Consider the following 13,857-nt stretch of genomic DNA (forward strand, 5'->3'; position numbering starts at 1 on the left):
GTACCCCGATATACTAATACTATTACCACATTTATACCTTGGCAATTCATTGTTAGTCCTTTCTGCTCCAAGGAGAATAAATCTTGCGAATCCATTCTCTCCCACCTAAGTGAAACACTTCATTTCAGGAAAATTTCCAATGAACCTTCTGCATCTTCTTCGGGGCAATCGCGTACTACTTATAATTTGGTGACTAGAAGCATAGTCAATATTCCAGCTGTTACCTAGCTAAAGATAAAAAAAAATGAACCATGACTTCTGTGCTCTGATATTCCATGCCCCAGGTAGTCATGGGTAGTACCTTGTATTTACCACGTCTTTTACTTATCTTTCCATCTTTAGGGGTCAATGGACTTGGATACCAAGACCTCTTTGTTCCCCAAAATTCCCTAGGGCCCTACTGTTCATGGAATATATCCTGCCCTTATTAGACTTCCAAGTAGGCATCAGCTTGCATTAATCAGAAATAACTTCCATCTGTTTTTGGTTTGCCCAATTCACCACCTGATCAATATTGCTCTGTATCTAAGACTTGCCTCTTCACTTTCCACAACCCACTCACTTTTCATGGAATCTCAAGCTTATTAATCATACTTCCTACATTTGTTTTCAAATTCTTAATGTCTATAATAAACAAGGGTCCCAACACCAGTCCCTGTGCTATATGACTAGTCACATATGCAACTCTCCATCTTAGTTTCAGTTTCCTATTAACCAGAACCTAGCCGATCCGGCTGGTGGCGTAGTGGCATCAGCGTCGGACTTCGTGACAAAAGGTTCCGAGTTCGAATCCAGCCGGCTCCCCTGCACGCTTTCCATCCGTGCTGGGTTACGAGCTGGTGATCTCTTTGGAAACTCATCCGGCAGGAAGGCAATGGCAAACCACTGCTGTAACTTGCCTTGTATCCCCACTACGTCAGAGGTGTGGAGGGAAATCGTCTGCTAAACGGAGAAACTCTGTATGTGACGTACCTTTCCTATTAACCAAGCCATCTTTGGATCTACTTTTCTATTTTGTCTTGGATCCCATGGTTCTAACTTTTTGGATTAGCATTCCATGTAGAACCTTGCCCATGACCTTACTGTATGATGGTATTGGGTTTTTTGACCACAAAGTTCTAAACTCAAAAACCTTAAGTCCTATCTAATACAGGTAGTTATGGGTATGCTCACTAAAGGAGGTTATACTGTAACTACCTACTCTTCAAAGGCTAGTTCACTTCCCCTGTTCATCTTCCACGAAGAGTCTCTCTGCCCAGAACCACTATTTGAGTGGTGGGTCACCCCTCCCTAGCAAGGAGGAAATACTTACAGTTAACAAAGTAGTTTAAACACAGTCCATTTATTTTTAGTGATATATATACATTTAAACTTAAATAATATTCTTAAAACACATTTAAAACTTCACAGAAGATTTCTATCTTATAGAAGATTTCCAAATTACAAATGATTTCTAAAACACAGGCACAATTCCTGTAAGCTAAAAAGACACCAACGAGTTGCAGATGACGTATCGCCCATCACAGAAACTGAAGACAGGGGAATGGATTCTAATTCACCTCATATTTCTGTCATTCTTCTCGATGTTCTTGGATCACTCCTAAAAAAAAAAACCTGACTGCTCACTATCATTGAAAGTTTTTCTACCACTTCGGTGACTTAACACTCGTGATATTTTTTCAGATACTGCACCTTTACACACAAGTGATCTAAAAGCTTCTGGGAACAGAGTTTCCAGGTAACCGCAATTAATGCTGAGAAGCTGACCCTTTGAGCATACAGACCTACCAACGATTAACAAATAAGCTATTTGATACGCAAAATGAAAATATTAATCTGGTCTGCAAGCTTCCATGAACTAACTAATTTTGCAAGTATTGTCTGGTTTGATACAAGTCCAATTAACATAGCCTGATTGTTTTACACTGCACCTCTTGTGCACCAGCACTTCTGCTCTACAGATAGTGGTGTTTGTTTGCAAAGCTGTCCTTTTAACTTCAGACTGCTTACTGCTTGCCAGTTACATTAAGAACTGAAGACTGGCTCTCATTTACAACAAGCTGAACAAAGAATATTGCTTGGAAGTTTAACTTATTCAAGAACAACCCTTTGATCTCTAGAACTGTCAGGTGCTGTGGTTGGAAAGCTGAGCTTGGCAAAACAAGCTGCCTGACCTTGGGCAGTGAATATCCGTCATCACAATTGAAGTATTTGTGGAGTGAACTACATTATTCTCAGCAACTCATGCACATATTTTGTTACTTCAGGAAACTTAAATAAAATTCATCAGACAGGATCTTCCACCAACAAAGTTGTGCTGAATGTCCTTGATAAGCCACTGCATTTCCTTAAGTGCCCCTGAGTCGTGTCTGTGATCCCCTCCTCCTCCCATTCCAGAATCCAGCTCAAGTGATCCTTCACCTTGTGGCCCCTGGGTTATTTGACAGTTAACTCTTGCTTTCGAGATCGTGGCAGGTCAGTAGAAATGAGAGATGTTGTCAGAGGTATATACAGGATCCCAGGGCAGAATGTTGAGGGTGAATAGAAGAGTTTTCACCTGTGTCCCAGACAATATTTATCGCACAACTTTGTCACCTAAAGGGCATTCCTAGTTTTTAATCACATGACTGTGTGACTTTACTTTGTTCAAATCAGCTGCTGTGTTTTCACTGAAACAGCAATAACCAGGCCTCAGTTGTTTAATCTGAAAGTAGTTTCAGACTTTCAGAATTTTTGGAAGGCATGTAATTCCCTTTCAGCTTCCTTTCCAGCCTTGACTAGTTGATTAATGGTCTGAGTGGCTTCTCCCTGTTATCTTTGCCACCCACTGTCTGTTGTCTATCCCTCACTGTCCTCACCTTTTGCATCAAGCCCATTGACCTAATTTGGCTCCCAGTTCAATAATTAAGTGATTTAAAAATTATCATCCTGTTTTATAGTTCTCCTTTTTGTCTTGAAAATTTTTTAAAAATATGCAGATACTGGAGATGTGAAACAGGAACAGAAAATGTTGGAAACGCTCAGGGTCAGGCAATGCTTGTGGAGACAAAAACAGAGTTAACATTTCTGATCAAAGACTCTTCATTCTGAAGCAGTAACTCCTTCTCTGCCTGATGGCAAAATAATGGAGAAATATAGCTCAAAACAGGCACCTCATTCCTCTAAGACAATTGTCAGGCATCCATTTTATTACTAATCTTAACTGAACCCATTTTATTTTACCCACTTTGACCTCAACTCACTTCAGATTCTATCCTTCATACTTGGGGAAGTTTACATTGAAACTCCCATCTTTAGGATGAGGGAGGAAATTTGAAGTAAATCCATGACATCAGAGGGCAAACATACCAGCTCCACACAATGTTTCTGATCAGGTTGAACCTGACATCAATAGAGCTGTGAGAGGGCAGCAACTGCATTGTGCTGCCCAATGTCATCTGTTTGTTTCCAACCATTTAATGATTTTGTATCCCCCTTTGGCCTTGTCAGTCAGCATATTCATAGCCTTCGAAAGTGCTACATCCTTTCCAGAACTCTGTGATCCTTCAATTCTGGTCAGTTGCGCTCTCCTTATTTTAAAGATGGCACTAACTTTGACTGTGCCTTAGTTGATGCTGAGATACATGCTAGGATGCACTGGGCCACATCATCACTGATGTATCTGGCTGTTTTTGCTCTTTCAACATCAGACGCCCCGTCGCCCAGGCAACCCAGCCAGGATTGATCAGGCCTTGGTTTGTGTCCTAGCAACATTGGTCCTCAGGTCAGTCCACCTGTTCCATTGCAGTCTGGAGGCTTGCTCAGCAGCTTCTGTGACAGTCCCGATGGCTCTTTTCTCTGCAGCCCCCTTAATGCCAAGGTGAGGGTAGATTCTGCATAGCAAACAGCCAGCAAAACCACAACACCCCTCCTGGATATGCTGGCATAGTGCCTCCACCACTGTCTCTGGCACTGTTCTACTAGCTCCTGGTATTTGGCTTTCTTGCACTCACACACCTCCTCAATCTGATCTTCCCAAAGGTACTGCCAGTTCTTCTGTGACCTCCTGCTTCGAGGTTTCTGAGACTGTGGCTGGTCTCTAGCTTTGACAAAAGCTATGGGCTTTCTGGATTGGCGGAGATGTTCTGGAATTCCCAGTCTGAATCTGAGTACCTTTCTGCCTCTCTCCTTTGGCACTTTAATTAAAACCTTTAGTTTTGACAAATATTTTTGCCAACAATGTCTCCTTGTGGTTCACTTTCCCTGTATTAAATGCATTATATGAGTACAATTTGTGATTGTATGTGTGTAGCGTTTTTCATAACCTCAAAGCCTAATGAATTTCAGAATTAATTGCCAGGCAGTCACAGATATGCAAATTAAACAATCAATTTCCATTCAACAAGATCCCCCCCAGATATCGAGGTGGCATTTTTTTTGGTGTTGTTTCAAGGATAAATGCATTTAATCATTTTCAGAGTTGTTTAATGGATCTGTTAAGTCAGTTGCGAGTATAGTGGTGCTACAACAACCAGAGGTCAAGGGTTAAGGGTGAAAGGTGAAAAGTTTGACGGGAATATGAGGGTAAACTTATTCACTCAGAGTGCCGTGAGAGTGTGGAATGACCTGCCAGCGCAAGTGGTGCATGGAAGCTCAATTTCAACGTCTAAGCAGAGTTTGGGTAGGTACATTGATAGTAGCGATACGGAGGCCCATGGTCTGGGTGCAGGTTGATGACAGTAGGCAGTTTAAGTGGTTTTGGCACAGACTAGATGGGCCGATGGGCCGGTTGCTGTGCTGTACTTTTCGATGACTCTGTTGCTGACCATTTCTTTTTCTGAAAGGTGCCTCTGACAGTGTAGCACTTTCTTATTACTGAGCTAGAGTAAACATTTGTACTATTTGGTTGAAGGTTTTGAAGCGGGGTCTCCAGAAACCTGCTGACTTAAGTCAGAGATGGTTGATGGTGGAGAAGAAGCAAAATATTTGTATAGAAATCTTATCTTTCTCTGCCCTCCTCAGATTACAGCTGGGAAGACGTGTGAGCTTTGATTTGGTGTGGGTAGAGAACATCCTGCCCTCCTTGAGGCATGGTCACGATTGGAGATTTACATGAGGATGTTCTGATGGTGCTTTTGTCCTATATCCCTGCTCGCGAGTTAGTTTTGACATGCCGCCTAGTCTGCCGAGCTTGGAAGGAGTTGATCGATAAGGTGCACATTTGGAAACGGATGTGTATTCGAGATGGATATTTTAAAAGAGATTGGGATATATCCCCAGAAGACTGGAAAAAACTTTACTTCTTTCGTCCTTTTCAGAGAAACCTGCTAAAAAACCCTTGTGCTGAAGGTATGTACTCTATTTAATTTTCTCTGGATCTCTGTTGTGTGATAATTGTTTGAGTTCAAAACACAGTTTTAAAGAGTCAAGTAGTCAACTGGGTTCCTCCAAAATGGAAACACAGACATCGACTGTCCATTTCCCTTCACTGATGCTGCCTGACCTTCCGAATTCCTCCAGCCTTTCGTGTATTGCTTGGAGATCTATGAATCCAGGTTGAACAGCATATTTGATATCAATTCTTTCTAAAATTTTGCCATAATGCTGAGAGCATTTGTTAAATACGTCCAAGAAAGTTTTTTTAAGTGATATGTGGAGGCCTGACTAGAGAAAGGGCTAGACTCAATCTCGGTAGGAAATGAGGCTGCTGAAGTGGCTGTTGCATCATTGGAAATAGTGACCGTAATTCTTTTTGCTTCAAGATGGTTATGGAAAAAGATAGGAGTAGACCTCAATCTAAAGTGCTAGGTTTTGATGGGGTCCAGCAGGAACTGAGAAAAATTGGTTGGGAGGTGTTTGCAGCTAAAGTGATGTTGCGCAAATGGGAGGCTTTTAAAAATGAGATAGGAAGAGTTGAGGACCAACATGCCCAAATTAGAGGGAAGGGAATTCTGGGTTGTGGCATATCAGATACAGATTGCTTGGATCATGCAAGTCCCTTACTACGTATAAGGAATATAGTACAATTAAGAAAGCAATTAGAACATCACAGAGAGGCAAAGTGACGTCCCTGAAAGGTAAGGCAGAAGGAGAATCCTTACAAATTCTTTGAGGATAACTAGCTAGACTACAGGGGTTCCCGACCAGTTTTATGTCTTGGACCAATACCAGTTAACAAGGGGTCTGTGAATCCCAGGTTAGGAACCCCTGAGCCAGAGAGCAGGTTTCCTTAGTAACCGGTGTAGTAATCTATGTGGAGATAGGGGAAATGAGTGAGATTTTAACTGAAGACATTTTGATTATACTTCCTGTGGAGAAGCAGATAGAAGGTAGTGAGTTCAGGAGGTAGCAGTGATAGCATGAAGCATATTGATTATAATCATATTATAAAGGAAGAGGTGTTGGAGGTCTTGAGGTGCAAACTGATGGAAAATCCCCAGGCCCTGGCCGAGTGTTTCCGGGATGTTAAGTAAAGCAGAAGAAGAGATTGCAGGGTCCTTGGCAGAGATTCTTGTATCTCTGTGAGCCGCAGGTGAGGTACTGGAAAACTGGAGGGTGGCTAATGTTGTGCCTTTATTACAAAAGCAGAAATAAGCCAGGGAACTACAGGCCGGTGAGCCTTGCATCAATGGTGGGAATGTCATTGGAAGGGTTTCAGAGTGATAGGAGTTCTTCACATTTGGAAAGGCAAGGACTGATTAGAGATAGTTCAAAGTAAAATTTATCAGAGTACAATAGATGTCACCACATACGACCCTGAGATTCCTTTTATGCAGCTGTAATTTATGGAACTTTTTTACGGTGGAGTGTTGAGACTAGATCATTTGGGGGATATAAATTGGAGGCCGAGCATTTTTTTAAAGATTAAGAAATTGAAGTGTGACTGACACAGAAGTGGGGAAGAGGCGGTGTGGGGGTTGAGGGAAGGCACAGAACATTCATTTTGCTGAATGGTGGAACAGATTCAAGGCCAGATGTCCTACTCATGTCCTTGTCTCCTCTGCAAGATGGCCAAAATTGTTGTTGGGTAAATCCTGTTTTTGGCCCATTGTTCTGGACTGCATGCCTCCTTAAATAATCACCTTTTATTTCATCACTGTGGTGAGGGCTTCTGTTCCCACCACCATTTCAGTCAGTGAGTTACAGTCCTCCCACCACTCTTTAAGTGAAACAACTTTTTCTCATCTCTCCTTCGAACCAAGCTAAATCGATGTACCTTAGTCACCATTCTAATAGTCACCAATAAATCATGTTTCTGTTTTAGCCTTTTGTAATCTAGCACATTGCAACTAAACCCATGCTTCAAAAGTAAGTGACCCTCCGCAGAATAGTAATTTTCCAACTTTTGACAACAACCTCATAACAGGAATAATTGTGATTTGCCCATCATAAGTAATCTCTTATCACTTGCTGTCTGGTCTCCCATGTTGCCTGGGATCAATTAAAACCTTACTGGGGACTGAAATCTACACCTTACAGAAAAAATTAAGGGAAATTTTAACAAAACAAGGTATATGACATGATATTTATCCCTGAGCTTCTACTGAAATTGCCGCCTTCACTTCCTAATTACAATGATGGACAGGAAATTTTGGACGAGTTCTTTCTACCCATTGCAACACAGGTATCAAAGATGTTGTTGCTTTATGGGATCTTGCTATGTGCACATGGGCTGTTGTGTTTCCTACATTACAGAAGTGGCTACACTTAATAGTTGAATGGTCTAGGCGTTGAAGGGTGCTGTGTAAGTGCAAGATCCCTCTTTGTTGTGCCGTAGCTTAATACTAATATTCTGCTGCCCGTTTATAACCAGGTCCTGAGCTCAGATCAGCACCTCCCACCACAGCAACAAAGCAGTACTCTTCCACCCGACCTTGACCTCCCCAGTACTTCTGCCACCCAGCTATATTAGGGGCAACTTTAGACGACGGTTTGCCCACGTGTAGGTGTGCTGTAGATGCGTTTGTGTGCCATTGAACTTGAATGAAGGAGTGACCATGTAGCAGTGTTGCTGTTACAGTGGGACATGATATGATGGACTATGATCCATGAATTCGCTTTCTCATTGCCATTTTTTCTTCCGATAGAGGATTTTCAGTGTTGGACCATTGATATTAATGGAGGTGATCGGTGGAAAATTGAAGACTTGCCAGAGTCCCATTCAGCTAACTTTCCTAACAAAGATATAAATAAATACTTTGTGACATCTTATGGGTAAGAGCTTCATTGCAGAATCCTTTTGCTCTTCCTCCTTATTGATGTTTTCATGGCCTCTGCCAGTGCAATTGATTTATCTTCAACAAGGTGACTTCAGTAGAGTCACATGCAATATATTCCCTTTGAATTTCTTCCCTTCTCCCATGTGAGTTTGTCCAACTTCCCCCCCCCCCCCCCACCGTATTTAATCTCCACAGTTTGCCCCAACTACTCCCTGTGGCAGTAGGTTCCACATTCATATTACACCTCGGGCAAAGAAGTTTCTTCTGAATTTCCATTGGGATGATTTGAAGCTATGAAAGGTGCTATCAAAATGCACATTCTAAATGAGTCTTATTGTTCTCTTCTTCTTTATTGGCAGGTTATGCCGCAAATCTCAGATCATTGATTTAGTGGAAAATGGACTATGGAGCCATTTGCTTGATATAATTCAACCTGATATTGTAGTAAAAGATTGGTGAGTAATGATCCTTCCATTCAGGAATAATTGGTTCAATGTCTTGAAAGTTAAAATGGAACTCAAAGGGTCAAATTTTAGCAAAACTTACTGTCTTAGTTTATAAATGTGCAAGGTTTGGATTTGAACTCTGACTGTGTTGAGAAGTAAATAGAATGGTCATTCAAAAATCAGTTGTAACTTGGAAAGTGTACACAGTATTACATTGTCAATGTTGTAAGGGAACTGAAGGATGTAGAGCGTAGGTTATATGTTAATTTCCAAACTAGACTAGTGAACCCAGGAATAAGGGAGGACTGCAGGAGTTCCTGATCCTTTAATATTACTGAAGTGGTTTAGCTAGAAGGTACACAAAAAAAAAGTAAAAACAAATAAGATGTTATACTTGACAAGTAGGAGTTTCTGGCCACGGGGCTTTGAACAATCTTTGCGCCAAATGCAACTTAAAAAGAAAGGCCCTGTTAAGTGATCAGGTACTTATAGTGTGGAGGCACATCAGAATCAGAATCAGGTTTATTATCACCAGCATGTGACGTGAAATTTGTTAACTTAGCAGCAGCAGTTTTATGCATACATAATCCAGCGATGAAAATAATAATAAAGTTTTACAAATAATAAATAAGTAAAGCAATTACAATATATATATATTGAATAGATTGTTTAAAAATATGCAAAATCAGAAATACTGTGTATTTAAAGAAAAGTGAGGTAGTGTCCAAAGATTCAATGTCTATTTAGGAATCGGATGACAGAGGGGAAGAAGCTGTTCCTGAATCGCTGAGTGTGTGCCTTCAGGCTTCTGTATCTCCTGCCTGATGGTAACAGTGAGAAAAGGGCATGCCCTGGGTGCTGGAGGTCTTTAATAATGGAAGCTGCCTTTCATATTTCACCCAATGTGAACAAATGAGGCTTTCATTCAGTACTGGACTAAAAGAAATGAGGGCTCGGAGGAGCTGAAATACTGGCTTGGCATTTGGGCAGATTGGCCTGTTTCTGTGCTGTAAATCCTTCTGCAACCTTGGAGCATTACTCTGATCAAGGTGTGGGAGTTACACTATTGATGCATTGTCATACTAACTTTCTATATTGGTGTCAGGTATGCAGCAAGATATGACTGTGGCTGCATTTACAAGTTACGCGTATCTCTGCTTTCTGAAACAAAGTCCGTGATTGATAAATTTGAATCGAAGAAGATTAGAATCCCCCAGTGGAGTGATGCAAACTGGAACGAGGTACAGAATTTTATTCATTGTACCCTCTCGTTTTCTGTATTTAAGAAAGTGTTTCTTTTTTCATCTCTGCATGCTTACATTAATAAGAAGAGCAATACCAAGGCATGGGGCAGTGTTTCTTAATGTTCAGCCAGTGCTGTATCCAAAATATCACGTGTGGTAAACCCTTTCCATTCCATTTTTCCCACTTTCCGCTCTTCCTCTTTCATCACATTCCTGTCAGTTTCCACATCTTTTTATTTGACTCTCGCCGCAATCCTTTCCCTATTGGCCTTTCCCTCCACCGGCTCCCACAACTCTGCTCTTTCCTATCCCTGATGTGACCACTTCCTTACCTGAGAGTCCACAGCTGGCATAGGCTAACTATTCAACTTTAGAAGGTATTTTCCTTGCTCTTTTTCTTGCTTGTTGTGGATGCTTTTTTTGGTTCCAAGCTTCCATTTTTTGGGATTTTAATTGATGCCTGCTAACCCGTGGAAAAATGGCTGGGAGCTGTAATTTCCTTCAGTGTTGTCCACCTGTTGGAAGAGTTCACTGAACGTTGCTTAGACTGGTCATGTGATGCCACAGTGCCATTACGCAGGATATTCCAATTTAAGTAACCTTTATACTTGCAGTCTACATGATCCTTGTAGTGCAAAATATGCACTCAGTAGCCACTTTATTAAGTACAGGATTTGAACCCGGTGTGGTCCCCTGCTGCTGTAGTCCATCCACTTCAAGGTTTCACGTGTTGTGCACTCAGAGATGCTGTTCTGCACGCCTTTTGAATTCTTGTCACCTCCCTTTCAGCTTGAGCTAGTCTGGCCATTCTCCCTTGACCCCTCTCATTAACAAGGTGTTTCCACCCACAGAACTACTGCTCACTGGAACACAACTCAAAGTTGCTGGTGAACGCAGCAGGCCAGGCAGCATCTCTAGGAAGAGGTACGTCGACTGTACCTCTTCCTAGAGATGCTGCCTGGCCTGCCGCGTTCACCAGCAGCTTTGAGTTTTGTTGCTTAAATTTCCAGCATCTGTAGAATTCCTTGTGTACTGCTCACTGGGTGCTTTTTGTTTCTCGCACCATTCTCTGTAAACTCTAGAGACTGATGTGCTTGAAAATCCCAGCAGATCAACGGTTTCTGAGATACTCAAACCACCCCATCTGGCACCAACAATCATTCCACAGTCAAAGTCACTTAGATCACATTTCCTCCCCTTCTGATGTTTGATCTGAACAACAACTAAACCTCTTGACCTTATCTGCATGCTTTTATATATTGAGTGCTGCCACATGATTGACTGATTAGATGCACAGGTGCACCTAATAAAAGTAGCTACTGAATGTAGGTTAGAATCATTCTTGTAGACTATACCATGATTAACAAGGGGCTTTGTTTTACAGATAGTCCATGTTTTCAAAGACTATGGGCCTGGTGTTCGATATATTCAGTTTTCACATGAAGGGAAGGACACACAATTCTGGGCAGGGTGGTACGGAATCCGCGTCACCAACAGCAGTGTTACCATTGAACCATGAGTAGCAGAGATCAGTACCTCTCTGGATATGATGAAGCACTACAGCAAAGAGTAAACTCATACAAAAGTGGCATACGTTATGAAATCAGAAAAGAATCAGCAAGTCAACAGAATCTGGGAAGAGATCTAATGGAAGGGTCAGTAACCTGAAACTTAATTCTGTTTTACTCTCCACAGATGCTGCCTGACTTGCTGAGTATTTTCATCCCTTTCTGACTTTATGAAATGGCACTTGCATTTTTATAGCCAGTGTATACCCGTGTATATGTTTTGAAAGTTATTAATTCATTCTTACTTATTAATATCTCGGACTTGATTTCATGTGATTACTTTCTCATCTGTATGGCTTGAATAAAAACTATACTAGCAAAGAGCTATCAGTAGGAAATAACCACTTTAACTGTAAAAGGCAAATGTTTTATGAGAACTTCACTGAGGACAATTTGTGTGATGGTTGTGAGTTTTGTTGTGATGGAGTTGCACTTGGTTGTTCAGTGTGATGATAGGAATGTCTCGAGGACCCTGTGACCTCCTCCCAGTCATTGATATCTGAGGCATCCTGAACTGAGAACCTTTGCTGGAGAAGAAAATCATTCCTCAACTTTTTAAAATAATTTTTTATTTTTTTACTTTGGCTATTTTCAGGAGAAAATCATTATCTCTCTGCAATACTTATTGAATTAAAACATTGTTTTTTTAGATCTGAGAATTACTGTTAATCAATTAGCTTCATTTTGTCTGTCTCATTTACTTTAGCAAATGCACTGATGCATTTTAATCATTAAATAGAGAAGACTAGGGCAAATTAAAATGTTGAGTTCAGCTTGTTGATTTTCCATTTTATGTGTGCTTCCATTTTAATCAAAGTAGCACAGAGATTTTGTGGTTAGCTTTCCCCAGATAACTGTTTTTTTAAACCAAGAAATGGAGCATCAGTGATATCACACAAAATGGCAAAAGTATCACTGAAAGATGTTTCATTATATCTGCTTACAATGCAAGGGATATGTCTGCTTTGAACGTGCAGCTAAATGTTAATTAGATGCACTGGATCTACTCATGTTAAGGATCAGCACATTTAAATACCGCTTGTTAGTATTTGAGGTTGTGTTGCCCTCATCCATGCAGTACTAGTTAGCTGTGATAGGTAGGATATTCACTTCAGTCAGACATTACCTCAGTGAGAGAAAGCTCTTGGTTTTTCAAATCCAATAAAAAACATACACTTGTCCTTCTCATTACTTCATAATTACCCCATATTCCAAGAGAAATGCTGTCAGCCAAAGGTACATCAGGATATTTTATGGGTTTTTTTGGATAATGGTAAAAGTGTTTGAAGTTCATGATATAAAGAGGGTAAAGCTACCATGAGGTGTTTTGCAGATTAATTAGCTTTAATTGGAAATTTTGCACTGAGAGAAATTTCGTAGATCGTCAGGGAAAATGCACTGTTGGTAATGTTGAAAATTATTATTGAGGGAGATGCTGGGAGTCCGGAGCAACACACAAAAGCCAGAGAAACTCAGCAGGACGTATGGAGGGTGGACGTTTCAGGTTGAAACCCTCATCAGGACAATAGATTGAGCATTAATCTCCTTTCATCTGCCAGAATATCGTGACTTGTCTGAATGAAGAAAACAAATTTGTGCTTTCTTCCCCAAAGCTGCTGTAAATGAGGACCAATTGTATCAGTCTCTGTTTTTTGTCCTGTTCTGCACATGTTTATGAAGTCAGTTCCAACAATAAAATGCTCTTCAATAACTGAACCAATTTTGGTGGAAGTAATCTTTATCGATAGTTGAAATATGTACCATCTGTGTGTATGCCTGGATCTCGGGTTATATACTTAACCAACTCAGGGCTCCTGCTTTTAATTCAATTTCATGTACAAATTTAAAAAACAATTCTTATCACTATTTAAACATTTGCCAATTACTTTTGAAAGAAAACATTATTTTAGATGTATAATATCCACATACAATGATCGTGAAGTGATGGAGTTTGTGCAGATGCATTTATAAAGGCTATGGTGACTGTAGATCCAATGGCATTAATTAACACGGTTCATGTTTAGCAGAAACACTTCTGAGAGGAGAGCGAAATTGAACATTTTCTGAGATGCTGCATCCTTCTGGAACCTGTGATTTGAGTGCAAAACAGCCACGCTCTGATTTTTAACTTGTTTGAATAGTTCAAAAGAAACTGCTCTCAATATAGGTACTGCAAATGGATTGTGTCATTTCGGATTGCTGTATTCTGCAAATGGCAAAATCTCACAATGCATCAGAAGAGAAATCTGACACCATCTGTTTAAGGATTGTTGGTCACACACTGGAATCTCATCTCCTCTGTCCTTGCAATTAGCCCCACCTTCTGCCTACCTTTCCTCTGCACGGTGTTCAGATGGACTGTTATTTCCAAGATTATGCCATTTGCTTCTGGAACTCCTTG

At 40.8% G+C, this 13,857-nt stretch overlaps 2 protein-coding genes across 3 annotated transcripts in view; one reads left to right on the forward strand and one right to left on the reverse strand.

Annotated features, from left to right (window-relative positions):
- Window positions 1-245, reverse strand: part of LOC134337680 (proproteinase E-like) — a 22,900-nt gene extending 22,655 nt beyond the window's left edge. The window contains exon 1 of the mRNA XM_063032872.1: window positions 38-245. Within this exon, the coding sequence (XP_062888942.1) occupies window positions 38-95 (58 nt within the window). The 5' untranslated portion in view covers window positions 96-245. The remainder of the gene's footprint in view (window positions 1-37) is intronic.
- Window positions 1-13,164, forward strand: part of LOC134337681 (F-box only protein 6-like) — a 13,716-nt gene extending 552 nt beyond the window's left edge. For both annotated transcript variants that reach the window (XM_063032874.1, XM_063032873.1), the window contains exons 2-6: window positions 5,002-5,328; window positions 8,067-8,193; window positions 8,558-8,653; window positions 9,750-9,885; window positions 11,273-13,164. In XM_063032874.1, coding sequence (XP_062888944.1) covers window positions 5,070-5,328; window positions 8,067-8,193; window positions 8,558-8,653; window positions 9,750-9,885; window positions 11,273-11,407 — 753 coding nt within the window. In that variant the 5' untranslated portion in view covers window positions 5,002-5,069 and the 3' untranslated portion in view covers window positions 11,408-13,164. The remainder of the gene's footprint in view (window positions 1-5,001; window positions 5,329-8,066; window positions 8,194-8,557; window positions 8,654-9,749; window positions 9,886-11,272) is intronic.
- Window positions 13,165-13,857: the final 693 nt, after the last annotated feature.

Source organism: Mobula hypostoma, chromosome 25, assembly GCF_963921235.1.
Source record: "Mobula hypostoma chromosome 25, sMobHyp1.1, whole genome shotgun sequence".
NCBI lineage: Eukaryota > Metazoa > Chordata > Chondrichthyes > Myliobatiformes > Myliobatidae > Mobula > Mobula hypostoma.